At 34.7% G+C, this 27,880-nt stretch overlaps 1 protein-coding gene across 1 annotated transcript; it reads left to right on the top strand.

Annotated features, from left to right (window-relative positions):
- The first annotated feature begins 12,620 nt into the window (after positions 1-12,620).
- On the top strand, positions 12,621-27,617 carry LOC131042809 (NAC domain-containing protein 7). Its single transcript, XM_057976129.2, has 4 exons — positions 12,621-13,298; positions 25,415-25,593; positions 25,714-25,985; positions 26,905-27,617. Exons 2-4 carry the CDS (start codon positions 25,434-25,436, stop codon positions 27,520-27,522), a joined length of 1,050 nt encoding a protein of 349 aa, XP_057832112.1. The 5' UTR covers positions 12,621-13,298; positions 25,415-25,433; the 3' UTR covers positions 27,523-27,617.
- Positions 27,618-27,880: the final 263 nt, after the last annotated feature.

Raw genomic sequence — 27,880 nt, forward strand, 5'->3', positions numbered from 1 at the left:
GAATCAGATATTGCATCGATTGTTGATTTACTTGTAAATTGATTTTATTGTAATATCTTTTAGAGCCGACCTACTAAAATTGGTCTTAGGTTATGATATAAATGTAAGATCTTATTTGTAAGATCTATATGTGATTGGGAAAAATAATTATAAGAAGGTATATGCAAGAATAAGCAGAGCTATACACGCAGACATCATTTGAAGATGAAGCAAGGTTTTTGTGAAGGCATATCAAAACTACATCGGTACTAAATCCAGCATATGAAGATGCTATTTTGAGCAGTACATCATTATTGGATTTAACCATTCAATTGTAGTTAGTGTGACTCCTATTTGTGTTTGAGCAGTGAGCTCTAGGCGCTTCGCCTTTCTGCACATGCAGACCCCATTTGTATATGCATACTATCTGCAGTAGTATCATTTGATTGTGGGTAAGGTTTCCCACTATGATTTTTCCCCTTACAGGGTTTCCACATACAAATATTGGTGTTATGTGTTGTGGATGTTATTGTCTTTCTATTTCATGCATTAATCTTTACCGGTACTGCAATTAACTGATAAACTGTCTACCGACATAAAGTTTGGTTCACCAGTATTAAGCATTACGTTTGGCTAACTTGTTTTTGGTTTGAGTTTATTTGACAACTGATTCACCCCCCCTCTCAGTTGTCTCTGGGACCTAACGGGCCACTCACAAGGATCCTTCCACCTATAACTAGCAGCTGACCCAGAAGTCTGAATAGTCTTCTAATGACCAAACGTAGTCCAACCAATAGTCGTAAGGATTTCATAAAGGGGTTGTAAATGAGGGTACACCGATAGAATGGGGGGATTACCATCCCAAGAGTCCAACTAGAAAAGGGCCTCAGAACCCTTATTGCAAATTTAAAAAAAAACCATTTTTAATAAGTTGGGCCCCAATTTTCAGAGTATGCCAAATCCCAGATCCCCTTCCCTTTAACTGGCATTGAGCCCACACTTGATGTTGACTGGTACACCACCACTATTAGAGCTTAACTGCAAGAACTTGGCTATGCAAGACCACAAACTAAAGGCCATCCTTAGTTTTAGGTCAGCAAACATAATCCCACTTAACCAAACTCCACTTAGAAGAGTGCAAACTACCACTCCAAAGAATTGATGAGATAAAGCATCGAATTCCTTAAAGAAATATATAGGAGCAACTTGAACAAAACCTTGGTAAATAGGAAGAGCCTGAATCATATATTGGAGGAGAGTAACTCGAGCAATAGTAGAGAGCCACCTGTGAGTCCAATGGTTGACCTTTCAATGCAACTTATCCAACAAGTCTTGCCAAAAGGGTCTTAGTTGTCAACTAACATCTATAGGAATCCCTAGATGGATGAAGGGGAGAGAACCAATATGGAACCTCAAAATATTAGCAATTCTTCTCTGAATAGGTTTAGGGGTATTGAAAAAGAAGATGGAAGACTTGTGATCATTCACCCGCTGCCCCGAAGTAGCTAAAAAAACATCCAACAAATTCCTTATAGACTCTTCCTCCTGAATGCAAGCAACCCCAATAAGAGTAGTGTCATCCACATATTGCAAGTGTGAAAGCTTAGGCAATCCAACACCCCAATCCCACCCCCAGAGCAAACCTTGAGAAACTTGAGACTTAAGGAAGCATCCTATTCCCTCATCTACAATGATAAACAGATAAGGGGAAAGAGGGTCACCTTGCCGCAAACCCCTAGAAGCACCAAATAATTGTGAGGGCTCACCATTGATAAGCACAGAGAAGGAAGAAGAGATCACACAACTCATAATCCAACTGACCCACTCCAAATTGATGCCAAAGGCCAGGAGAATCTGACACAAAAAACTCCATCTAACCCTATCATAAGCTTTAGCCATATCCAATTTGATAAACATAGACCTCTCCTTAGACATTGCCATGGAATGAATGACTTTAGAAGTAATAACAACCCCATCCAAAATCTCTTTGCTAGCCACAAAACCTCCCTGGTCATCAAAGATCAACGAAGGAAGCCAAATTTTTAGTCTTTCAACAATCAATTTAGTGATAATTTTATACACAAAATTGCAAAGAGAAATGGGTCTAAAGAACTCAAGTTGGTTGACACCCTTCTTTTTAGGAATAAGAACTAGGAAGGTAGAATTCAAGGCCTAAAGCATTTTCCTACTATTATGAGTTTCATGGACAACTGCTAGCAAATCCAACTTGATGATGCCCCAAAATTCTTGAAAAAAATCAATGGGAAAACCATTAGGGCCTGGAGATTTACCTTTAGCCATACCAAAAACAATCTCTTCAAGTTCTGACAAAGTCACTGGACGCATGAGAGACTCATTCATCATATTAGTGACCAAAGAGGGGATACAAGCCAAGATCTAGTTCTCCTCCATAGGAGCAGGGGGCACATCATCAAAGAAAAGGGATGAATAAAACTGATATGCCTCATGTGACATCACCTAAATAGAGGTTAATTGAATGCTAGAAAAATTGATCAAGGAAGAAATCAAACTCCTCTGTTGATGAGCCTGGACATATTTATGGAAAAAAGCAGTATTACTGTCACCTACCTGAAGCCAGTCAATCTAGGATTTCTACTTCCAAAATATCTCCTCACGAAGCTCCCACTCCTCCAAATCCTTCAAGGCTCAAGATTCAACGTATCCCAAAACTTCAGAGAAACCAGAATCACGAATTTGCTGAGTAATAGCATCAAGGCACTCTTGAGCACTTCTTTTCCTTCGAGAAAGATTGCAAAAACACAAATTGTTCCATTTTTTTAGTTGGTATTTCACAAACTACAATTTCTTAATAAAAGTATACATAGTCATACCATAGGTACGGCCCCCATCATGCCACCACTGGTCCATGATATCATGGAGATAAAGCTCCTGGAGCCACATGAGTTGGAACTTGAAAGGAGGATTCTTATGACCACAAACAAACCCAATAGAAAAATTAATTGGCCAATGATCAGAACCCTGCCAGTCCAAGATCTCTAAGCTAGACAACACCCTATCCCCTACCCAGAAGTACGAGACCAAAAATCTATCCAATATCTCAGAAATGGCATCCTCACCACACTACCAATTAGTCTAAGTAAAGATTTCATTATACGAATTGACATCAACTAATCCCAAAAAATACACATTATCTTGAAAAAGAACAAAAGGACTCAATCTAGATAGCCCCCCCTCTTCTCAACTAAGCTCAAGACAAAGTTAAAGTTGCTGGCAAGAACCCAATCAAGGTAAGGAGCACAAGACCGAACATACCTAAGATGAGACCACAACTAGGCTTTACCTCGAATATCAATGGGAGCATAGATATTAGTAACCAAAAAAATTTATTGGACTCCAAACTAGAGGCAACCGAGGAAAGAGAAGATTGACTAGAGAGCCACCAAAGAGGAGTAACCTTATGGGGATCCCAAAAGAGAGCTAATCCACTTGAACAGCCTAAGGAACCAATACACTAACATTGGCCATAACGCCACACAATTAGAGCTCACTGAAGCATTGGATCAACATAAAGCTTAGTCTCTTGAATACAAAATAAATCCATAGAATGAACACCCACCAAATCACAAATAGCTTTTTGATGGGAGGAGCTATTCAACCCCTGCACATTCCAAGAAAGAATAATTATTTGAAGGAATGTGGAAAGTGGGAATAAATAGTCTTCACCAACCCATACTCCACTAACAAATCCCCAACTAAACGAAGCTTCTTTTGATCTGTTTTGCAATCTCCTTTAGGGGTTTCCAAACCACACCTCTTATGAGGTTGCTAGAGTAAACCCAAAGCTTGAGAACAACCTTTGCTCTTGCCAAATTTTGAAACCTTTTTGGCCAAATCTTCCAAAACCACATCATCCTGTAAGATACCAAAGTCATCAAATTTATGCATCTACTGACCACAAGAAATTTCCCGAGGTATCTGGGGGTCCTGAGATGTTGGGACATCACAATCCACCCCCACAAACCTTCCCATACCCACTACTCCAGAAGATACTTCCATTGGAATTCCTTCCTCTAATGCCAAAACCTCAAAATGATTAAAATCCTCCTCATTCTGCCTATCCTTGAGAGACCACTTTTGCTCACTACCTTTAGAGCGAGATTTAACTAGCACAAATCCATTCCCTACAGAAACCCCTTCTGAAATAGAAGCTTTACCTTTGTCTCCCTTATCACCCTCTACATGCAGGGGCTTAGAGGAATTATTACCTGCAACAGGTCTAGAAATACGAGGGCATTGACACTGAGGATGTCCATATTCATGAAAAACTCTACATCTAAAAGGAAGAGACTTGTAGTCTAGATGTTGAACCTAGGAAGTTGAGCCTAAACAAATCTCTAGAGAATCCGACAAAGGGTTATTTAAATCCACCTCAATACAAATATGAGAAAATGAAATTACCTTTTTATCCAATGTTTGTTGAGAAACGACATCCGACTTCGCAATTAACTCAACAATCTGGCATAAGATATCCTCTCTCCAAAATTCTAATGACAACATTTATTTACTTATTGGTGAGGGAATTGTTTGATGGTTATATTGCTATATGGTGAAGAGGGGAGGTCAAATGTTTATGTATTGGCATGACTTCTATTGGTGGTGATGGTGACAATAGGCATTAGGGAGCGCATGGTAATAAGAGGATTTTGAGTGTGAGGATAAATGAGGAATATTGAATAATGACATGTCTTTGTGGAAGAGATGGTTGTTGGTTTCAGTGCATTTATTTAGAGGGAGGTAAAGAAACATGATATTTGATTATGGGTTGTTCATATCCAAGTATTTTTTAAGGACCTTGATAGTGATCCAAGAATGAGAATTAGAGAATCTATGTTTGATTTTTTTCCCAACCTTGGTCATATGTGTGGGAGGAGGAATTTGTCCAACACTTCCCAAATTTTGAGTTGTGCTTCTATGTTGTCTTTGGTGGCTATTTTTTTTATGGTTCATGACGATGTCAACAAATTGGATAATCATTCAATATGTTTTTTTTACTATATATCCTTGACCATCTACTTGTTGTAAGGTGGAGGCTTGAATGAGATATACAAGAGACTTCTTAGTGTATTAAGCTTGTGATTCAATGGGTGCTAATATGCTACATTTTTAAAGACAACTATGATAGCGAATATTTTGATGATGTATTGGTTGTCCTAGCTCTTAGTAAAAAAAATTATTTCCATTGTGCACTAAAAATGATTTGTTATAATTATGTAGTAAAGGTAAGGATGGGATGCTTGGGATTGTATAATTTTCATTATGCCATGGTAGATTATGTTTGGTTTTTTGGCATATACGCCAGGATTGAGATTTCAAAAGTTTGGTTTGTAGAAGTTGAGAAAGCCAACTTCACAGACCCCGAAGATCACCTGCATGCAAATAACCTGTCACAGAAAGAAGAGATGGAGACAAACAAGCAAGGGTGCTCTGAAAGTTGAAAAATGTATTCATCCAAGAGAGAGATAAATTACAATGATGAATCCTTATAAAAGGATATTGTGCAACCCTAAAAGGTAGACATTTAATAATTAATATAATTATTAAATGTCACAAATGCAAACTAAAGTGAAATCTTAAGAGAGGAATAAAGGTAATTTAATCAACATGATTAAATTAAAACCTTTACTCTAACACCCCCCCTTAAGATGAGCAAAAGTGCAGTTACAAACATGTGCAAGAAAGCAAAGGTAACTACAATGCAAGAAAGTAAACTTGGGTCCCGGCAACAAGGCCTGATCAGGTACCCAATTACAACCAAATCTCTGTAAAGTGGAGAAATAGAGAAAACCTCATGGGAAAAACTCTACTCAAAAAAGAGATGAAAGAAATAAATGCACTAATAACATAAGGATAGGAGGTGGATAACATGATACCCCCCATAGACAACTCCTATCATATAAGTACATATACAATGGTCTCCATAGGAGAAAAAGAAAGAGACTAGAAGCCCCCCCCACAATGAAGAAACTCCTGTCGCACATATGGATGCCTGAGGTAGAATCCAAAAAGAGATCCTGAAGCGGCATATAATATTCCTCCCCTTGGGAAGAAATGGATCCAAAGGACGAAGATGAAGAAACCCTGTGAAGAGAGAAGAATCAATCTGTCTCAAGATGTGTGCCATAATAGGATGCTGAAGAATCCCTCTGTCTGAACTGAAACAAAAGATGTCAAATCCAAACTGAACTGAAGACTCAAAAACTGCAACCTCTGAATGCACAGATGATGGTGGGCTAACAGCTGGAATATGGCTGTCAACAAAGAGGAGCTGAAAATCCTCAAAGTAATCCTCCAAGTCTGCAATATAGGACTCTACAAACAAAGACGAAATGCCTGCAAGATAAGAATCCCAAGTAGCCATGTCTGAAAGATGTATGATGTCCTGCTTAGCTGAATCAATAGGAGCCAAAGAAGAGGCAATATCAAACTGATCAGGAACAAAAGGAGATGATGTTGATACATATATAATCTCAGTCTGAAGAGTAGGAACTGTGAGACAATCCTCTGATTCATCGGAATATGTAAGGGTGTCTAAATATTGAAGTTCCTTCAAAGTAGCATGATCAAAAGGTGTGTTATCTCTCCAACCAATGGGTACAAGACAATCTGAAGCAGGATCCTTTGGGAATGGAGAAAGACTGGGGTCTCCATAGATCTCCCAAAGACGTGTCCAAAGTGAGTGAGGACAATCAATGCCCGATATAGCCCACACAGTGTCAGAATCAACACTAGACAAAATAACTCCTACTATGTGATTTCTAATGATATCCCAAGCTAGTTTTCCCTCTAAAGTTGCTGGTTCAGGTATGAGATCATACAAATAAGGCAAAATATTAAGCCACCTACAGTGTATAAGTATGCCCTTTGCCCATGACTCATAATTACCCCGTTCTAGAAATACAACTGAAGGGTGAGTAGAAAAACCCATGATAACTCTTCAAATTAACAAATCTGAGACTAAATGACTTTAATACTGATAAAGCGGATCAAATGAAGCCATCCCATGCAAACAAATTATTTCCAAGTCTGAAACGTCCAAGTAAGTGACAGATGTGTGAAAACACAAAGTACTGAATAAAATGTACCTGGTGCAGATTCTGGAAAAATACATGATAGATCTAGAAAGAGCACAGAACCACCTTTCCGACGCCTATTCGCTTTCGAAAAACGGAGTCCGTATGCAAAAGATATGGCTCCTGGAGTGCAAAAAACTTGTTCTGACTTCGACTGGCAAAAAACACTACAAAACGGAAAAATCAGAAAAAAAGATCTCCATCTTTTAGATCGGGCTCGGAACCAGCTTTCCAACGCCTATTCGTTTTCGAAAAACGGAGATCGGACGCCCAAGTTATGCCCGATTTTGTAAAAACAGCTTCAAAAGGCCCTGATAGGCCCTTTCAGCCCTCAAGGGCTAAAAAAAAGAAGCCCCTGGTCCTCTGGGCGACCAGGGGCGGGCGCAAGAGGTGGTGGCGCGTGGGCAGCGCAGCTGGCGGCGGGCGGCGCGCTGGCTGGGCGCGGGCGGGCTGGCGGCGGCGCGCAGGCTGCTGGCGGCGGGCGGGCTGCGGGTGCTGTGCCGGCGGCGCGACGGAGGATACCGCCGGCGGCGGCGGCCGAGCGGTGGCCGCCGGGCTGGGCGGGGGCGGCGCTGGCCTTAACACTGGCTGCGCTTCCCGAAAACCGAAAAATGCCGATTTTTATATTTTTTTTTATTTTTTTTTGAATTTTGCGCCTCGGTTTGCGTGCCCTGGGGCCGTACGGCCTTGGGGCATAAAAAAAATTTGCCTTCTGGTGCAACTGTGTCCAAATCGGATAAATTTTATATGGAAATAGGGGTTTTTGGGCGCTACGAGCTCAACGGTGAGGTCCGTTTGGGCTCAAAGTGCACCGAAAAAAAATACCCATATTCCAAAATAAAAAACAGAAGACACACAGATCTGATGCAACCAAAACCGGAAAATCAGATCTAACCCTCGTAGCTCCAAATTCTTCAGAAGACGAACAGGAAGCAGTAGGTCTGGAGCTCTGATACCATGTAGAAGTTGAGAAAGCCAACTTCACAGACCCCGAAGATCACCTGCATGCAAATAACCTGTCACAGAAAGAAGAGATGGAGACAAACAAGCAAGGGTGCTCTGAAAGTTGAAAAATGTATTCATCCAAGAGAGAGATAAATTACAATGATGAATCCTTATAAAAGGATATTGTGCAACCCTAAAAGGTAGACATTTAATAATTAATATAATTATTAAATGTCACAAATGCAAACTAAAGTGAAATCTTAAGAGAGGAATAAAGGTAATTTAATCAACATGATTAAATTAAAACCTTTACTCTAACATGGTTGAGGGAATTTGTTCGCTATTTTCTACTTTAGTGACCAATTAACATTTGCTACAAGTACCCATTATTTTTTTATGGCTCATGGGCTTTCTAGGTTTAATTCACTCTCCATGTTCAATTTGATGAAAAATTATTATTTTTGTTATTTCTTGACTCTTCATAAAGTCATAACCACTTTTCCAATTATATAATCACTTTTTCTAATACATAATATGATAGTCATAGACTCCCCTTAAAGAATGATCATGTTAATATTGCAATACTTTACCAATTAGAGATCAAGAAGTAATTATCTTGATTTTGGTTCATTATTTATTCTCAATTATAGCTTCTTGGAGGTTGTTTTTATCAAATTTCTATATAAATCTCTAATGACACATCCTACACCCAATAGTCTAGGATCTCCTTTTTAAATGTCATTAGACTTTAATTGTAACATCTTGTTGTGAGGAGGAATCTATTTGATCGTATCTCTTTGCAAGGGGGATGGTTAATTAATTCAACATGAAAATAAAAAAACCTTTATTTATCATTTTAATTTGAAATTTAACAAACCAATTTATAATTATAATTTTTGCATCATTACCAAGTGAATATACATTTTATTTGTTTGATAAATTCTAGCTTGTTGGTAGTCTTGGTGTTCTAATAATTTTTCAAAGGTTATGGTCATTCACCAATCTATTTTAGAAGTAAAAGTATTTTTTGATTTTATTATGGAACTTGAATCTAAAATCTTGATTAATCACTTCTAGTAGAGGTACTTGAATGAATGTAGGAAATAAATTAATATCCTTATTCATGGTTTTAATGACGTATAGTGGAATCATACTAGAAAGAAGGAAATAATTTTTTATTTTTTTTAGCTAAATATACTTCTAATTGGAATGACATTAAGGTTGATGTGGGGATTAATTAAGATTTACGGAGTTTCTTCTTGAATGTTCTTCCTAGTTATAATTTCTTGATGAGTAAAATTAATTTTTTATATTTGTTTTAAATTTTGTTTTTATTATTGATCCATTTTCCTAAAATAAAGACAAACATAACCTCCAAAACTCAAACATGTTTTAATAAATTATAATACATTAATTAATTAATATATATAATAACTGTATGTAATAAAAGCAACCATATTATTATTATTTATAATATCAAAGAAAAAAATTACTATTTTTAAATTGGAAAAATATACAATTGATAAGTCATTAATAACACTATAATGCAAGCATGCTCCAAGGTGAGTCATTAATAAGACTATAATGCAAGACATACATTATCTAAATCCCACTCGACAATTTAGAAAGTGGTAAAAAAGTCATGTAGGCAGATAATTCCTCTTTGTACTTACTAGGTTTGATGGAATGAAGTAAAGATGATAAGCTTAAGCGGAAAGGTATGTTGGAGAAGCTTCTGTGTCCATAATTAGATAAAAATTCCAAGCATAAAGCGATAGAAAAGTTAACTCACAAATGAAGAAACGTCGACGTCAGTACATTTTCCATCTGGTGGGAAAAAAAGCTCGTGTTTTCTTTGGGACATGGAATGAATGTTGGTCGCACTCATTCCCTACACACTATTTTGTCTACACCTTGCGCATGCGAACAATTTTAAATAATATTAAACAAAACTTCTCTCCTTCCTCCGTTTAACAGGCTTCTTCTGTAATCCTGTAAAATCTGCGCAAATGTTGAAGCTTGAAGTATTAATTGCTCATGTTTTTGACTGTTATCCCAGTCTTCTACATTCTCATTATACAGGCCACTGCCACCTTACACCCAACCTAGTAAAATAATATACTTGACACATCCCACGCATCATTACGGTGGGGTCCGAGGAGTATTAGATGATCCGCTTCCCCCTGTTAATTTAGCCCACACTGTTATTTTAGGGCTCGGAGGTAGCAGGTTTCGATCCGGCGACCGGCGATAATGATTAGACCGTAGGCCTCCACAATGATGATACGCGCTAGCCCACAGCCGAGGCCGTAGGGATCCGGGGCCCTCTCATGCCCACTGTTACAGAAATCTTTTAATAAACATCACGGTTTCAGAAATTTAAATAAATATCAGGATTTCAGAAAAAATTAGACAAAAATTAGGGTTTCAGAAATAATAGTAATCAGGGTTCCAGAAAAATTTAGACAAAAATTAGGGTTTCAGAAATAATAGAAATCAGGGTTTCAGAAGTAGTCACAGTCGAGCCTGTAAAGATCCAAGCCCTCTCACGTCCATTGCTACACAAATTTTACCCTAATTTAAATAATTAGGGTTTTAGTAATTTAAATGAAAATCAGGGTTTCAAAAAAATTTGAATATAAATTAGGATTTTAGAAATGGAAAAACGAGGGTTTCAGGAATTCAATAAAAATTAAGGTTTCAAAAGTTGCCCCAGTCGAGTCCATAGGGATCCGGCACCCTCTCAAGCTAATTGTTACACAAATTTAATTGTAAAAATCAGGAGTTTGAGTAATTTATAAATATCAGATTTCAGAAATTTAATTATAAAAATCAAGAGTTTTTGAGTAATTTATAAATATCAGATTTCAGAAATTTAAATAGAAATTAGGGTTTTAGAAATAATAAAGATGAGGTTTTTATGAATTTAAATAAAAATTAAGCCATTGTTAGATAAATTTGTCATAAAAATCGGTATTTCATTAATTTAAACAAAAATCAAGGGGGCCTGCTCATTAGTCATTTAAATAAAACTCAACTTTTCAGATAAAATTAAATAAAAATAAGGATTTCAGAACAGGGTTTTAGTATAAATCATAGAAGATTTCAAGAATTTAAATAAAAATTAGGGTCTCGAAAGTGGAAATCAGGGTTTCAAAAATTTAAATACCAGATCAGGATTACAGAACAGCTTTAGAAATCATATGAATGAAGATTTGAAGAATTTAAATAAGAAATAGGGTTTCCATAGTGGAAATCAGGTTTCAAAAATTTAAATACCAAATCAGGATTACAGAACAGAGCTTTAGAAATAATATAAATGAGGATGTTAAATAAAAATTAGGGTTTCAAAAGTGGAAATCAGGGTTTCAAAAGTTTAAATACCAAATCAGGATTACAGAACAGAGCTTTAGAAATAATATAAATGAGGATTTCAAGAATTAAAGTAAAAATTAGGGTTTCAAATCTAGCCCCAGCTGAGAACGTAAGGATCCGGGGCCCTCTCACGCCCATAGTTACACTAATCTTAAAAATGGGCATCACACAAATCTTAAATATAAAAATCAGGTTTCAGAAATTTAAATAAAGATCAGAGAGGGGTTTCAGAATAAAGATCAGGGTTTTAGACATGATTAGGGTTTCGGAAATTAGTAAAAAGTGAGGGTTTCAAAAGCGTTGGGCGGTTGGCATTCGTGACTGTGGCTCACGTGTGAAACTTTTCGTTCACTATTTTGCCTCTTGGGAGATAAAAATGCAAGCGCGGCGGCGGCGGCGGCGCCTGAGCGCGCGGGCGGTAAGTAATTGAAAGGCAAAATGGCGAGCGGCGAGGCGAAGGTTCGAACCCTGGCGTGAGCTCTCCGTCGCCTGGACAGGGCTGTGCTGTACTGTCAGGCAGGCAGAGTGGGGCGGCAGAGGGGCAGGGGGGGCTAGAATTTTGGGGTTCATGTGACCGGGGGCGGTGGCTTGGAGAGGAAGCAAAGCACGCGGGAGGGTGGCGATGAATTGTCCCCTACGTGTCAGGGTTAAAATTGACCAGAAGCTTTGGGAGGTCGCGTGCCTGCAGTGACCGAAAAGGATTCCGGTCGTGGCGCCAAAGCACGGGATTGGCCCAACACGGACAGCTCTGCACCTCTTGCCCATCGCTGTTGCGGGGCCCACATTTTATTTAACTATGAGTGTGGTACGCCACGGCAACCGCCAGGTGGCAGTTGTGACTCCCACGCCCATCATTCAAGGGGGTCCGGCTACTCATCCGTCGGCGCACAAACCCCTCCGCCGGGAAGCTCTTTCTAATTAATTAATTGATTTTGCGGGTATTATTATTATTATTATTATTTGTTTTGGTTCTATTTGGTTCGGGGTCGCTGTCGTAATGTATGGCGTCGGTCGTTGGAGGTCCCTCTGTGGTGGGACCCAGGTGGAATTAAAGAAATCCAACATTAACCAACCCTAATCTCCCCGTGGGGCCCGGGGCCCTGAAAACTAGCCCTTTTTACAGAGACTGCTCCATTACGTCAGCTGGGTCCCACCAGGGAAATCCTGCAGCCTAACCCCTAGCCACCCTTTGCCTTCCTTTCTTCATTCATTTATTCCCTGCTTCTCTTGTGATATCGACTCCTCTCCTCTGCAAACAAATCTATGTATCTTCTTGTGTGCATTTGCATTCTCTTGTAGATCAATCCATCTCAAAACTCTTAATTTCTCTGCAAACTGTTTTCTATTTCTATCTCCTGTCTGACACATCAAGGCCCATCTCGCATTACTTAACCGCGTTTCGTACATTGCAGTTCATTCCTTTTGCCCACTTACACCATCCATCCATTATCATAATACCCATCTTCCCCCTCACATCCCAATTTGCCATTTTTATTTCTGCTCTGTATTTGTACGTATTCTTGGAGCCCTCAAAACCGTTTATTGTAGTTAGTACATTCTTCGGATCTAGCGCCCCCTTCTGCCTTTGTTTTCTTAGCTCTGATCCCAAGACAAACACACACTCTGTACTTGCTTCTTTTATTTTCTCTGTCTTGCTCAAATTTATCCCACCCATCTGCTTCTGTCTGGTTCTGAACAAGGAAAGAAAAAGCGCCTCCCCTTCCGCCCAGGTTCGAGTCCTGGGGCGACTGGACTGTAGATCCTTTTGCAGTCCACCAGAGGAAAACATCGACCTCATCAATTTTCAGAGCTGGAGAATTCACGCTGTTGAACGAGGTGGACGAAACCAAACACAAGCTACTACCAATTTGCAGTTTTTAATCGGAGGTCTGTCACTTCTTCTCCCTTCTCTTTCTGTATTCAAATTTAACAATAAATACTTTTAACTGTGTCTCCTAAATTGCAGTTACAAACCCCTCGTGAAGCAACATTCATGAATGACTGCCTGTTTGAAAAAACGAAAAATTAACGTGAGCGAAAAGGCCCTTTAGAACATAGAAAGGTATCAATAAAAGTCTAGACGTACTTTGTCGCTGTTCCATTCAAACATACGTAAATTTTCCTTCCTTTTCTCACCACCAGTTACCCACCCAGCCTAGCAGAGCGGCTTACGATCTGCTTACTGAAATTCCATGGTAATGTAGCAGAGCAATTTATTCACTTCCAAACTGAAACCATGGTTGTTGGAAGAAGAATGTTTTTCACCCACCCATGCTTAAAACAGAATCAATTCCCATCTGCCAGCCTAAATTTCAACAGATCTGTCTCTCACTCCCATTTCTACTTAAGCCCAGGCCTTCTATAACTTCCCAACTGCCAGTTTCCAAATTGTGAATCTCTGTGCATCTCCTGCAAAAAAACCTTAGCCAATCCTTAAAATGCACCATAACTTATATCCAGTCTTTAAGATGCACCACTACATAAGATAAGTTATGGTGTGTCTTTAAGATGCACCACTTCATAGGTTATGGTGTGTATAAAGATGACCTGTATATTCTGCTTTCAAGATTTTACATCTAAATTTTCTTCCATGGCTGATCTAACAAACATTAGACATCTCAATTGGTATTAGACGAGACTGGCGTATTTTTCTACTCAACTCAATGCCTGTGAAATTCTGAGGTGTTTGTTTACTAGGAATCTATAGCCTGGTATGTAGACCTTGTGCTTCAAATGAGTGGACAATGTAGTACATGGTAGCAAATTGATAGTTTCAGTGGACCTACTTACACATCTCTAGTAATTAATTATCTGACCCACATTCTCAAAGCCTGTCAATCAATGGTTTAAGGAATATGATTTCTAAGGACCATCTCTTCCCTTACATCAATACTGTCGAAAATAACATACATTCACCCACTGAGCTTTCTCTTGTAGTCAGTAAACCTTATAATTATATAACACTATACCATGCTTATCTTCTAATTCTCAGAACTTAATTCAGAAAAATTGACCAAAGTTTAGGCCTGTGTTCCAATGTCCTTAGGATTTGGGCACTCAAGCTTTTGAAAATATTTGCATATATGTTTCACAGATCGAGTGGGTCTCATTTTAACGAAAAATGTATTGTTTGGGCGGTTTGGAAATGACTGCCTGGTGCAAATACAAAAACTGCAGCCTAAAATTAAACCATTAGTAATGTTCTCAATTATGATAAGACTTTTTTCTTAGTAGCTAAGAAAAATTTATACAGAGAACAGTTAGAACAGTATTCGAATCTCTGAATACTTTCATCACCCAAATTAAGTTTCAAATTTTGGTTTACAATGTTGAAGTTACTTAGTGTTGTATTTGAATTGAGGAGGGCTCATCCAGTCCTCTGGAAATTTTCTGTATGCTTTTTCTTGTTATAGTCAGATAGTATTTAAGGAATAGAGCAGAATGAAACACCAGGTATCTACCACCTTTATCTCAAAACTATAGCACATAAACCAACAAGAATGTGTTTCATTTCAGATTGAATTTGGAATCGGGGGATAGGACTTTCAACTTTTACTCAAGATTTGCTGAATATCTTGAGAAGAAGGAACTCTATTTTTAACTAGATGTCAAGAATTCATTAGAATAATTGTGAGGATAACAAACTGACAAACCCTCTTCCACCGCCATTAAAAAGCCTGCTAAGCATGGAAATCACAGTTGGCTGTAGAGATACAATTCAATAGTTGAACTTCCTCTTTAAGAACTCTTCATTCGTTTAACTCCTTGATCTCTAGGCATGTATAACCCATTAGCAGACAGATAAAATAAAGTTTATCTTTAAACTGTCAATAGTACAATTACATTGTGTTTGGAACTGCTAAATACAGTATTTAAAATTTAGATTTAGTTATAAATGTGCTTTAGATAGTATAGATCTCTTAAATGCAGTTATCTTAAAAAATGTTTGGAGTTATTTTATTTTATTTTGCAATTATTTTCTTTGTTATATATATGAAAAAATAAATTGTAAATGCTGTTTCATTTTGAAAATACTACGTTTATTATTATTTTGATATGTATGTGATTGTTAAATTTGGAGAGGAAAAAAAGACTTTTTTTTTTCATTATTTGTGACATTAATAAATTAAGTTTTTCATTTATTTTTTTTAATATTTCTTTATATATATATTTTTAGAAGTTTGTTATTTTTAAAAAATAAAATGAATCCTATATTTTTCATAATAAGTCTATTATAATTTAAAAATGAAAAACATGAAGAAATTATACATATTTTATTTTGATTAGTATTATTTACTTAATAATATTTTGAATGGTTCTATTTTTATTATTTTAATTCACAATTGTCATAATATTTTTATATGTATTATCTCGAATTAAAATATAATTGATATTAAAGATAAGTATATGTTTTGAAATGATCAATGCAATATTGATCTTTAATAGATATTATTTCTATCTATATTTGTAGCTTGAGTCTATTTCATTCTCCACTGTGAGACCCCTTTGAATTGATTTAGGGGTTCAAACAACAATCAAAGACATGCAATTATGTGCTATGATGCTCTCTAAGTGATAATGCGATGCTTAGAATAAAAAGATAAAAAATTGTTAGTGTCCTTATAGGAAGTAGGCTGACTTGAACCCATAAATTAACTTGAATTTAAAAATTTAGTAAATTGTATAAATGAAACATTCTGTGTCTAACCTAGCAAATAATAGTTGGCAAGGAGGGCAGTTAACTTAAGCCCATATACTAACTTGAATTTTAATTTTTTGTAATCAAACCCATAGTTTTTGATTAAGGTAAAAACAAGTTTTGAAGGGGCCCCGAAACCCTTTACAAAAGGAACTTAAAAGATAATAGCATTAAGAAACCATAAGGAACAAACCAACGAAAAGCCAACAAAAAACCATAGAAAACCGGCTAAAGCCCCAAAAAACCAGCCAGACCCGAGAGAAGAAACTAATTGATATTCTTCAGGGTATTAACCATGGTATTGCTAATCCCATACAGGTCTTTGATATTTTCCCTTAGATTAGGGATATCCTTGGCAGAAGTAGCCACAACTTTCTTGACACTAGCCCTGGTCCTCTTAGCAGTATAATCAAACCCATAGTTATAGATTGAACTTTTTTTTTTTGGAAAAAAGAGGGGTACAAATTTATTGAATTAAATTGAGCAAGACATAGAAATAGGGCCACAACCCAGCTATAAGAAGAAGAGGACTCGACATAAGCCCCCAACCAAACAACAACTAAACTGCTAAATCCTCCTTGACCAAACCCTCAACAACATGAACATACTCCAAGGGCAGATGAGCCCAGTCTTCAACTCTCCACCCATCCATGTGATTTGAGGCCCACTTTGCCAAACAATCAGCAACTCTATTCCACTCACGGGGCACATAACAAAAAGACACTGTTTCCAAGAAAACACTCAAAGAAAGGATTTGTCTACCCACCACAGCCAAATGCCAAGTTATAGATTTGAATTTATTCAAACTTTAATCACTAATTTAACTAGAGTAAAAAATGAAAAAATTAAATATATTAGATTAAAATATTTAGGATGGATAAGGAGGTTTAGTAATAAATCTAATTAATTACCAAATTTTTGGAAAAAATAATATTACGTAAAAATAATTATTACATATAAAATAAACAAACCCAAAATAAAAATACAACGTATACAATTTTCACATTTAAAAATATACATTTTATCAACTCATTTTATCATAAATTTATATATTTAAACTTAATTTATAAAAATGGTTATTATAAAATTATGAAAAATATTAACATTCATTAGATTAATTCAAATAATTCAAAAATATTATTTTACATGTATATTTATTTAAAATTTAGCAAATTAAATAATTAGTTTTTTGAAAGAGTGAAAATAATATATTAAAAAATAATATCCTTCTAATAGAAAAATTCTTTATATGAACACCTTATTGTGAATGTGATTGATGACACTTATGATATATGCCTCTTGCTACCATATTGGGAGGGAGGTCTTTTCTTCACCTATATTACCTATTACTTCTCACCTTTAGATCCTATCCCTCCTTATATGGATGGTATTGGCACACCTCCTCCAACTTGTGTATTGGATTCTTTAACAATTGACTTCTCTATCTATGATTATCTATCCTAATGTTTCAAACTTGAATGGATCCTTAAAGAGGGTATCTCATCCTCTCTCTATTTTAACGGACATTTTCATTGGTTTTTCTTGCACATTGTCCATAGAAGGAAGAAAGGTCTTCAAAAGAATATTTACGTCCCACATGTGGGCCCCTGGTGTGAGAATCGCAAGGTTTGGTTATGATAGTGTAAATTTTTTTTGTAAATGTTTATCTTTGCATATTTTTTGTAGTTGTGATTTTGAACATTTGTAGGGTGTTGTTTCTCCCTTATATTTGTTTCTTTATAAAAGGGTGTAGACCTTTTTAAAAAACCCTTTTATCTAATAAAAAACATATTCCATTTTAGACTTTTGAGATTTTTAAATGGTAAGAGACATTTTTATAGTAAGAAGAGGGAAAACCCAATAAGATTTACCAATATCTTGAACCTTATAGAACTAGAATAACTCTTATTGTCTCAAACATTGAAGAGTAAAATATAGAAAAAATCTCATTTCTATGTAATCTACATTATGAATAAGCTAGAAAAGCTTAGAGGATTTATAAAAAATAAACAACCCTAGCTCATAAATATAAAGAGAACATGAGAAAAAGAGAGCCTCAAAATTTAAAGAGAAATGGAGGATCTAGTCGACTAAAGAAGGAATTCTCTTGAAGGACTCTTATGAACCCTTTATGTTTAGAAGTGAAACCATCAAGGAATATAATGTTTACCCCTATCTCGAACCTTATATCTAAATTATAATAACTCTTATAGTCCTTATTGCTAAAAGAATAAAGGATAGGATAACTCATTTTCCTATTTAATTTGATTATTATGAATAATATTGATAAGTTTAGAGGATTTATCAACCCTACTTCAATAATATATCAATGATAAATTTTCTCTAACACCCACATGCAAAAGCAATGTGCTACAAATTTTTATTCCTTAGGAACAAGAGGAAAGGAGATATCCTTGAAATTCAAAGAGGATTAAAAAATCTAGTCAACTAAGGAAGCAAATTTGTAGGAGGATTTCTAAGAACCTTTTCAACTCCTCAAATTATATTATTAAAAAAATTAGATAATATATTTTAAAAATTATAAATGATAAAGATGGATTGATTTCTTTATTTGAAAAAATTATTGAAAAACGAAAATATATCAATCTATTACAAAAACCCACAACCAAAACAATTATAAAATTTATGAATTGAAAAATACTCTTAATAAATAACAAATAATAAAATAGATTGAAATTATACATAAGTTCATATTTTCTACAAATTTTGTCAAAACATTTCTTAAATTACAACTATAGTAAACCGCCAATCCCTTTTTTATCTTCTTAAAGCATATCATAGCAACTTTAATACTTTTATGGTTGTTATGCCTCTAAAAGGAAGAGTTTTACTAGAATGTGAGTTAAAAAATAATATATTGACTTTGAAAAATAAGGGATCTAGTGACTTAAAATTGATATTAAAAAATATAATTATAAGTTGTATTTTAAAATTTTGATATTTATTCATTTATAATATTATATATTTAAAAAGATAATATTTTAAATTTTTTTATAAAGATATTGAAATATTAAATATAATTTTTAAAAATTATATATTTTATAGTTTTTTAAAAATAATTTATGTTCTTATTACAAATGTTTTATTTTATTATTATTGTGATTATTATTTAATTATTATTAGATTAAAGTTTTATATAAGTCTAAAGGGGCATTATAGTTGGTCAAGGGTTTTGGTTCTTTCCATATAGGTACCAAGATAGATTCACGCTATCGTGGGTAATTGGCATGTGGTTGGTTCAGGCCCAATCACTACTTCCTGTAGACTAGTCTCTCCTCAACTCACCTCTTCAACACCCTCGTCTCTTTAGTACCCCAAAACTTGGCAAAATGTAAGACCAAGGCATAGGTCATTGGGTCGTTGGGTTGAGTACATGGAAAAAGATTAATTTTTTATAGTATCTATTTATTATTATTGTTACAAATATTTATTTTTTAAAGATATTCTAGTTTTCTTAAAATAATTAATTATGGTTTATTAATGAAAATTAATTTATAAGTAGTATAGTGCATGTCACTTAGACTATATATCTTGATCAATTAGTCAAAAGATGTTTATCCACATCAAATCTTCTACTTATAAAGAAAATACCTTATTCCTTTTGATATCTTTGGTTTTCAATGGCTACAATCTTATATTTATAAGTTGAAGCTTGGTTGAACCACCAACTTCTATTGAATTTAGCCACCACAATGCGATGATGATATATTGATGCCATCTTTGTGCCCTCATGGAACTTGTGACTAAGTATCGTTTTATATTCGGTTGTCCTATTTATTACAAAATCTAGACCTAATGTATTATATCTTATTTAAAAACATCATAAAGTTATTATCCTCTTTAATTTGGTATTTTTTTTTAAAATAGACCTCTTTTTATCTAAATAACAAAACTAATTTTATATGTTTCCAATTTAATAAAATTATTGTAACTTGATTCGTCCATTTTCAACTCACTTTCTATATCTTCACCCTAGTGAGGAGATATTAGAGAGAGAACAAATTCCTTAACTAAAGACTCTCTAACATTCAAATCTTATATCAAATATCATATTTATATTGCATTTAGATTCATTTGGTTTCACCACATACACTTACAATTATGAACTTGTTTCTTCTCAATTAAATTAGAAAGATTAAGTATAATTTTGTATTCCAATTTTTAATTCTACTATCACTTATTTATATACTTTGGATATCAAGAATGATTTTAAGAGTAATACTTTATATCTATTTTATTCTTAAAGAATGAATCTTATATTAGAATTTTGTGAGAATTACTGATTATATACTTATTTTATATTTATAATTTTACTAATTCATTAAATCTAGATAATGAAGTGGTTTATATGAATAATATACTTTATCTCTTTGATTCTTATGTCTCTTTTATAAAGAGTTCATGTAATCTCCTTACATCTCTTTAGTCTCTAAATCTATTTTATAGAGATTATTATTTTAAAAATTATGTGACAATTAATTATTTTATGATCCTCTATTTTAACTAGCCAATTATCACCTAAATCAATAGATATGGTGTTGCTTAATTCCATCAATTTTTTTTATCATATTTTAAGATGTAATGTGCTTATATTTTTCTTACTTTTATAAAATATTATTTTGTTGTAATTTTATGGTTCTCTTTAAACTTAAAATCAACTTTATAAATGTTTTTTTTAATATTATGTAAATTTTTAATGGATAAAATAATAGATATAAAAAATGACTTAGTACATGATTTAAATATTTTTAATATACATTTTATGGAATGATTTATATTTATGTCTAGTTATTACAATAGAAAAATAGTAACACTTTTATATTAAGTCTAACTTTAAAGCAAATGTTGTTTATGAAGAAAAATGTGTTTGATAATTGTTCTTTTGAAATCTATTCAAAATCTCTTCTTGTATATGATACTGTCTTAAAATTTTCATTGCTTTATAGTAAAATTTGTCTAAATACAATTATATGACCTTAAAACTAAATCTTAACTTGTATACATCTACATCAAATATTTTGATCCTTTAATTAAGAATATTTTCTAAATATAAATATTTATCTTGAATTTTTTAAATATAAATATATATATTATTTTGATAATTTGATTTGATTTGATTTTGCATATTATATATTTTTTACAATGTTGATCAGTTTGATGTTCTTAACCAACACTTAAAAGAGCACCAGACACCAATGGCTTTTTCAGAATAATCCCTTCAAACATTTGACAGACGTATATGAGTAAATTAATTGAAAATAAAAACCTCAAGGGAGAAAGACAAGTTAAGTTTTGTTATAATTATCGTACTAACTTTTCGTTTTTAATTAATTTCCAGTATGCGTCAGGCAATGAGAATGATTCAATCACAGACCATTTTGACAGTGTTTGAAAGCTTACTGTTGGCTTCTTCTTCCTCTTCTTTCAATAATCTAAAAACAACCAGTAAATTATTGTATACTGTTCTTGCATGCGCAGTACAAAACAGACTTTATAGCTTTCAATGCATGCGTGATTTTTTCCTTTTTCTATTTGGTAGCCATGTTTGTTTATACTAAGCTCAGTCTGGGCAGCTATCTCAGTTTAACGAGGCACCACTTTAAGGGAAATTTTGTATAAAAAGAATTAAAAAAAGCTGCAGAGATATTAATTAGCGCATTGCAAAACATAAAAACATTCTATACTCCATCTGGATCTGTTTTTTATGTCTTCCAACTCCATTGAATTCTATTATGGATGAATTCCAAAATCAATTGAGCGTTTAATAAAGAAGAAGTGTCCTTTTGTCTTTGAATACTAGACCACAAGACAAAATTTCCGTCAGCAGTCTGGCCTGACTTGAAATTTCATTAAAGTAGCTTTAAGAAATGCAATTAATGGAGATGGATGTTTGTTCCAACTGATAAGTTTGCTCAAGTAGTAGAGAGCAATTGTAAGATGTGGAGTTCTGAAGAGATGCGCACGCCTGCATGCCTGTTATCACAAAAAGCCCACTGTCAGTAAACTGCGTTGTGTGATGATAACATTGCTTGTACGTATGCATGTACGGCATAATTTTAAAGCTTAGCATCTCAGTAAAGGTGACAAAACGTGAATCTTACGACTCTCTCAAATTAAATGCGACAACGACACTAGATTCGCTACCAACTTGCTAGATTTTCTAGAGAATGGAAGAGTATTCAAGTAGAACTCTTGACTAAGATGATACACACAAGAATTACTTTGTTCAATGCACGTCTCTAGAGAATGGAGGAGTATTCCAAGTAGAACTCTTAACTAGGATGATACACACAAAGAATTACTTTGTTCAATGTATATTTCTCAAACTTTATTTTGATTTTAGGGTAAAGGATTCATATAAGCTCATGTTTTGATAATCGTAATAATATATATTAATCAAGAATTTATTAAATTTTTTTAGGTGTATTATAGTTGTATATTTGTATGTCTAGCAATTAAAAAATATATTTAATTGGAAGAGTTGTGCAACTTTATTGATATCCATAGCATGATTATTATGACATTTGTACATAGGTATTTGTCAAAACATTTAGTAAAAGAATATATATTAGATCAATTGTGCAAAATTTGTGGTGGTCAAAATGAATGATTGATTAGGCAATAAAGAATATGTTTGGAAAGTCACTTCAAAATGACCACTCTTTGACTTTTATGTGTATAATGTATCCTCCCACGTTTGTCTTAAATATCCAAAAGTCAAAATAATGAAAGCTTTTAGATTGTCTATGAAGAAACCAAGAAAAAATCATCAAATTCAAATGAATTATCGTTTAAGAACTTAGGGTGTGCAACATTAAGGCCGACCACTAGTGATACCCTTTTCCTATAGGTGGTAGAATAAAAATAAGAAAATTACCTTTTCATATAAGTATATATTTTTTTAAAATAGATATAAAATTATAATTAATTCTTTAATTCTAAAATCATTTCATATTGAAATCTTGTTTAATATAAATAAATAATATGAGTAATATACTAGAGTATTCAATAGATAGATTATTTAAATCTAAAACTTTTATATGCATTAAAGATATTAATTTTCTATCATCCATCATATTGAATTTCTTTAAAACTTCTAAATACATAAACATCGTTAATCAACATTTTACGTCATACTCCACTATCGACCATCAAAAGAGAAACGAATGGTCATAAAACCACTTCTCTTACCAGAATCACGATCAAAATAATTCTAGTAAAATGCACACAGCCTTCAGTGTAAACAAGCTTTGAATCACAGTTCCTTTGAGAGCAATGAAAGACATTTTGTAATAGATATCAATGTGAATAGTGGGTTTGCAACAGTATTGAAGTTTCTATTCTTATTAGGAAGCATGCATTTTAGTCAACAAGAAATCTTCAGTTTCCTTTTGTGAATTTCACAACAATATAATACTTCGTTTTCTGTTAAGACTCTAAAGTTTTTAATATTGCCCAAAACGTTTCAATTATTTTTCATTATTGTACCCAATACGAAGAATCCCACTGCCATGAAATCTTGTATAACGGTAGCTAGTGCCAGTGGAATGAATGACTACAGAGATGCTGACATAACTGGACACAACCCTTTTTGAAGGCGCCTGTATATTCTTCTGCAACCAGTCACAAAAGTCACTGTCTAAAGACGTGCTTGTCTTTGTTATTATAATTCCTTAGATTTGGAAGCATCCCAAAAGCTAAAGGTCCTTGGCAAAAAATTCTCCCTGCAGGCTACTGATTGAAGCCGTATTCCATGCGTCATGCAACGTACAAGATATGACGTGCACACAGTATATAGATAGTATCTTCACCAGTACGAATCTAGGAAAAGTCCCATCTAACCAAAATCTAAGAGAGCCTGAGCACGCACTTAAACAAGCACAACTTCAATAGAAGCATGGCTAGATACTACTGATTGCATCTGCAGACAGTTTCATGGCTGCTACTAATTGCATCTGTAAATATAATTGTTAGATTTCATTATAAATGTTGGGTTGTTGGGGTACAACTAGCCCCACCCACCTTACTTTTTCTGATACATTGAACTTGCTCGACGTTCTGAATTGATCACAATGGCGAGCAACACAATCATGGCTTCCTTATCCACCAACCTGAGTTGTGGAGGTCCACAGATCCGGAGATCAGTGACTACCCAACAACTCAGACTGGACATTATAATTGTTAAGGACTTCTCATTGTAATTCTACATTTTTTAGGTCAGTCATGATGTTGCACTCCCCCACCCACTAACTCATTAATCGACCCTACCTCCTCAGATTAAATAAAACATTATTGATGCAGAACTGTACTTCTATTTAGGATCTAGTAATCCTGAAAAATCTGAATATTACACAGACATGCCCATGTTTTTGAGGCAGAATGGGTTGAGCTGCTTTTCCTTTTTTAATTGGTTTTATGGATTGAAATTGTCTCTGGGTTTATTTGAAAAGTTGAGTGGTCCACAAAAGAAATTTCGAAATTTAAATATATTTGAAAAGAAAATGCAATGCACTATAATATATTAAATCTAAAGTTAATATTGCTATGATGCGATGGTTGTGTTGTTTTTTATAAGAAGTTCAAATCTTGCTGAAACCTTGTTTTTAATGTCAGAAATAAATTTCCCATTTGTGACTTCATTATAAATTAGAAAATGGTCATTCGTGGGCATTAGTGCAAATTATTTCTTTTCTATTATAAGGCTGAGAAATCCCAAGCATTAAACCTAATCGACCGGAGTCAAATATATTTGATCAGCCTAAAGTGGTCAAGCCATTCAAATAACAAGAGACATCACCAGTCGTCCAACGTATTGAGTTTAAAATGTCACTAAAGCAATAAAATTAACAGATAAATCATTCAATGCCCGAGAGTTCGCATTTACAGCACCAGATTTCTCTTTTGCAGAAATCTAATATGGCGTTTTTCGAGTTTGATTTCTATGTTGACATTTTAATGGACTTCTCTCATTCACGAAATTTCTTATAAGCACATAAAACGTGTATAACCATGGACGACTGATTCTATTTAGTTTAGCTTATCAGTGAGCATTAGATAACTTGATTTAAGGATTAATAAGGGTCCCCGTTATTTGATTTCTAAGATGCAATTTATGACAAGCATATTTAGTCATACACTTTACTTTTGTACGTTCTAATTCCCATCTGTTTTGTTAGGAATAATGCAAAACTGTGACTCCGTAGAGCGGATACTTGCCAAGGCTCCTCTAATCATTGTACAAAAGAGGTTTTATGGCTAACACTAGTAGAATATATGTGTGCAGGAAGATCCACCTCATTACAATGAACACAGTATCCCGCGTGCCTCCAGGTTTCAGATTCCACCCCACCGATGAAGAGCTGGTAGATTATTATCTCAGGAAGAAAGTTGCTTCGAAAAGGATTGACTTGGACGTTATCAGGGATATCGATCTGTACAAAATTGAGCCTTGGGATCTCCAAGGTATTTTAAAAAACACTAACCATATATTTGCTAAGACTTGGAAAAACAGTAATGCCGTCAGGCAAGGTGTCTGAGATATTGTCTATATTTGATTTTGGTATTTCTTATGTTAATGTGCAGAGAAATGTAAGATAGGATCCGAGGAACAAACAGAGTGGTACTTCTTCAGCCACAAGGACAAAAAATACCCAACAGGAACTCGCACAAACAGAGCCACAGCAGCTGGGTTCTGGAAGGCCACAGGCAGGGACAAGGCTATATATTCGAAGCTTCATCTCATTGGAATGAGAAAGACTTTAGTCTTCTACAAAGGGCGTGCTCCCAATGGACAAAAATCAGACTGGATCATGCATGAATACAGACTTGAGACAAATGAAAATGGCACTCCTCAGGCAAGTAAACTGAAACTTTTTCCACTTTTATCTACTTCAACTCTAGCTGGTCTCATGGAAGTTTCAAAAATTAAATGAACTTTCTGTTTCCTTTGTTCACTTTCATTGCAAGGTTCAAGCTAAAGATTTCAAAATATGAATCAAAATCAATACTAGATTACAAGGTTCAAGCCAAAGAGTTCTATGTATCAATCAAAATCAAAACTACATTAACAAATGCCCGAAGTAAACCGATGGGACTCCATAAGAAGAACTAGCTTCTAATCTAGTCTCCAAAAAATTGAAAAGAAAAAGCTGGAAATTTATTTAATCAAAAAATATATGACGCTTTTAATCATTTTCTATTCACAATAGAGGTATTCAATAGTGGTCTGTCATTAAAAGAATGTCTTTTTAGATAGTCTAAGAATTCCATTTGTAGAATGGTTTTGGCGGACTTTGATTTGTATACTTCTAACACTAGCAGTTAATTAAGCCATTATTAGAGTTAATGACAGGCCAGGTGAAAATATATTGATTTCATATCTTAGACCTCAAAATGGAAATATTTTGTTCTCTATGACCTTTGGAAATATATTACAGTAATCTGTGTCAGTTTATGGAGACTTTCCTATACAATTTCTAGAGTCGATGAGCTCTAGAAATTTCAGTTAAGAGACACTTGTTGGGAAAAGATGTCAACAGCTATATGATCTCTCCTTGTGGGCTGCTACTATAACATAAGATATATCTTTCAGTAAAAAAATAAATAAGATAAGGCAACTCCTTGCAACAAAATGCTAATATGTAAAATCTCCATTTCTAAGCATTATAGCTGTTAACATTTAGTTTGGTTATTGCATTGATGAAGAAGATAGAAGACCAAATTTATTTTTATCTTTGGTTTGTTCCATTACTAACCTTTTGCAATTTTGTGCAGGAGGAGGGATGGGTTGTTTGCCGTGTGTTCAAGAAGAGAATTACAACTCAGAGAAAAGGAAATGATCATGATTCTGGTTGCTGGTATGAAGATCAGGTTAACTTGCTTCCTGAATTAGATTCACCAAATAAATATTCACAAGGTGGAGATCATATGGGATATCAGCATCCCTTCACCTGTAAACAGGAGCTTGAGATCCAATACCATATGCCTCATGATCCCTTCCTTCAGCTTCCCCAGCTGGAAAGCCCAAAAATAGCCTGCAATGCATCCTCCAGTAAAAGACCAGAGTGCCCAATACCATATAATAATCATGGAATAGAAACAGGTAGCATGGAAGGCCATGCCAATGCTCACTCAGACCAACAACTTAATAATACATACAATGAAGAGCAGGTGACTGACTGGAGAGTTTTGGATAAATTTGTTGCTTCACAATTAAGCCAGGAGGATCATGGGTCCAAAGATAATAGGTTTTCTAATGATACAATTTACCCAATGCCTGATATGACTCTGCTTCTGAGACAGTCTAATGAGAAGCAGCAGCAGCAGCAACAACAAACAGATTATCCTTCAAACTCCAACTGTGATGATCTCTGGGCCTTTGCAGGAAAATAGATCCACATCACCTAGCACCTCTAAAACATGGCAACTTTAACTGGTTTTTCATGTACATAATAAAGTAGACCTTACTAAAGGCATTGGATTTGAAAGCACTGTATGATCGATTGACACAACCCCAAGGTCCTTGAGGTGGTGTTGAAGACAAAGAGGAAGACCTGATTACACAGGAAACTGGCCAAGAGGGCTATACAACAGAATGTGCAAAAGAATGAATAAATATGCCCTCTTAAGAATGTAGACAACAATAAGCTAGCTGGGTGCACTACCATATTGACATCTAGGATTCCACAGTGAGTGGGATATATATAGCTGCAAACTCTTAAATTTATACAGATGCATTAATTGTGTTAGG

This window comes from Cryptomeria japonica, chromosome 10 (genome assembly GCF_030272615.1).
Source record: "Cryptomeria japonica chromosome 10, Sugi_1.0, whole genome shotgun sequence".
In the NCBI taxonomy this organism is placed as follows: Eukaryota; Viridiplantae; Streptophyta; class Pinopsida; order Cupressales; family Cupressaceae; genus Cryptomeria; species Cryptomeria japonica.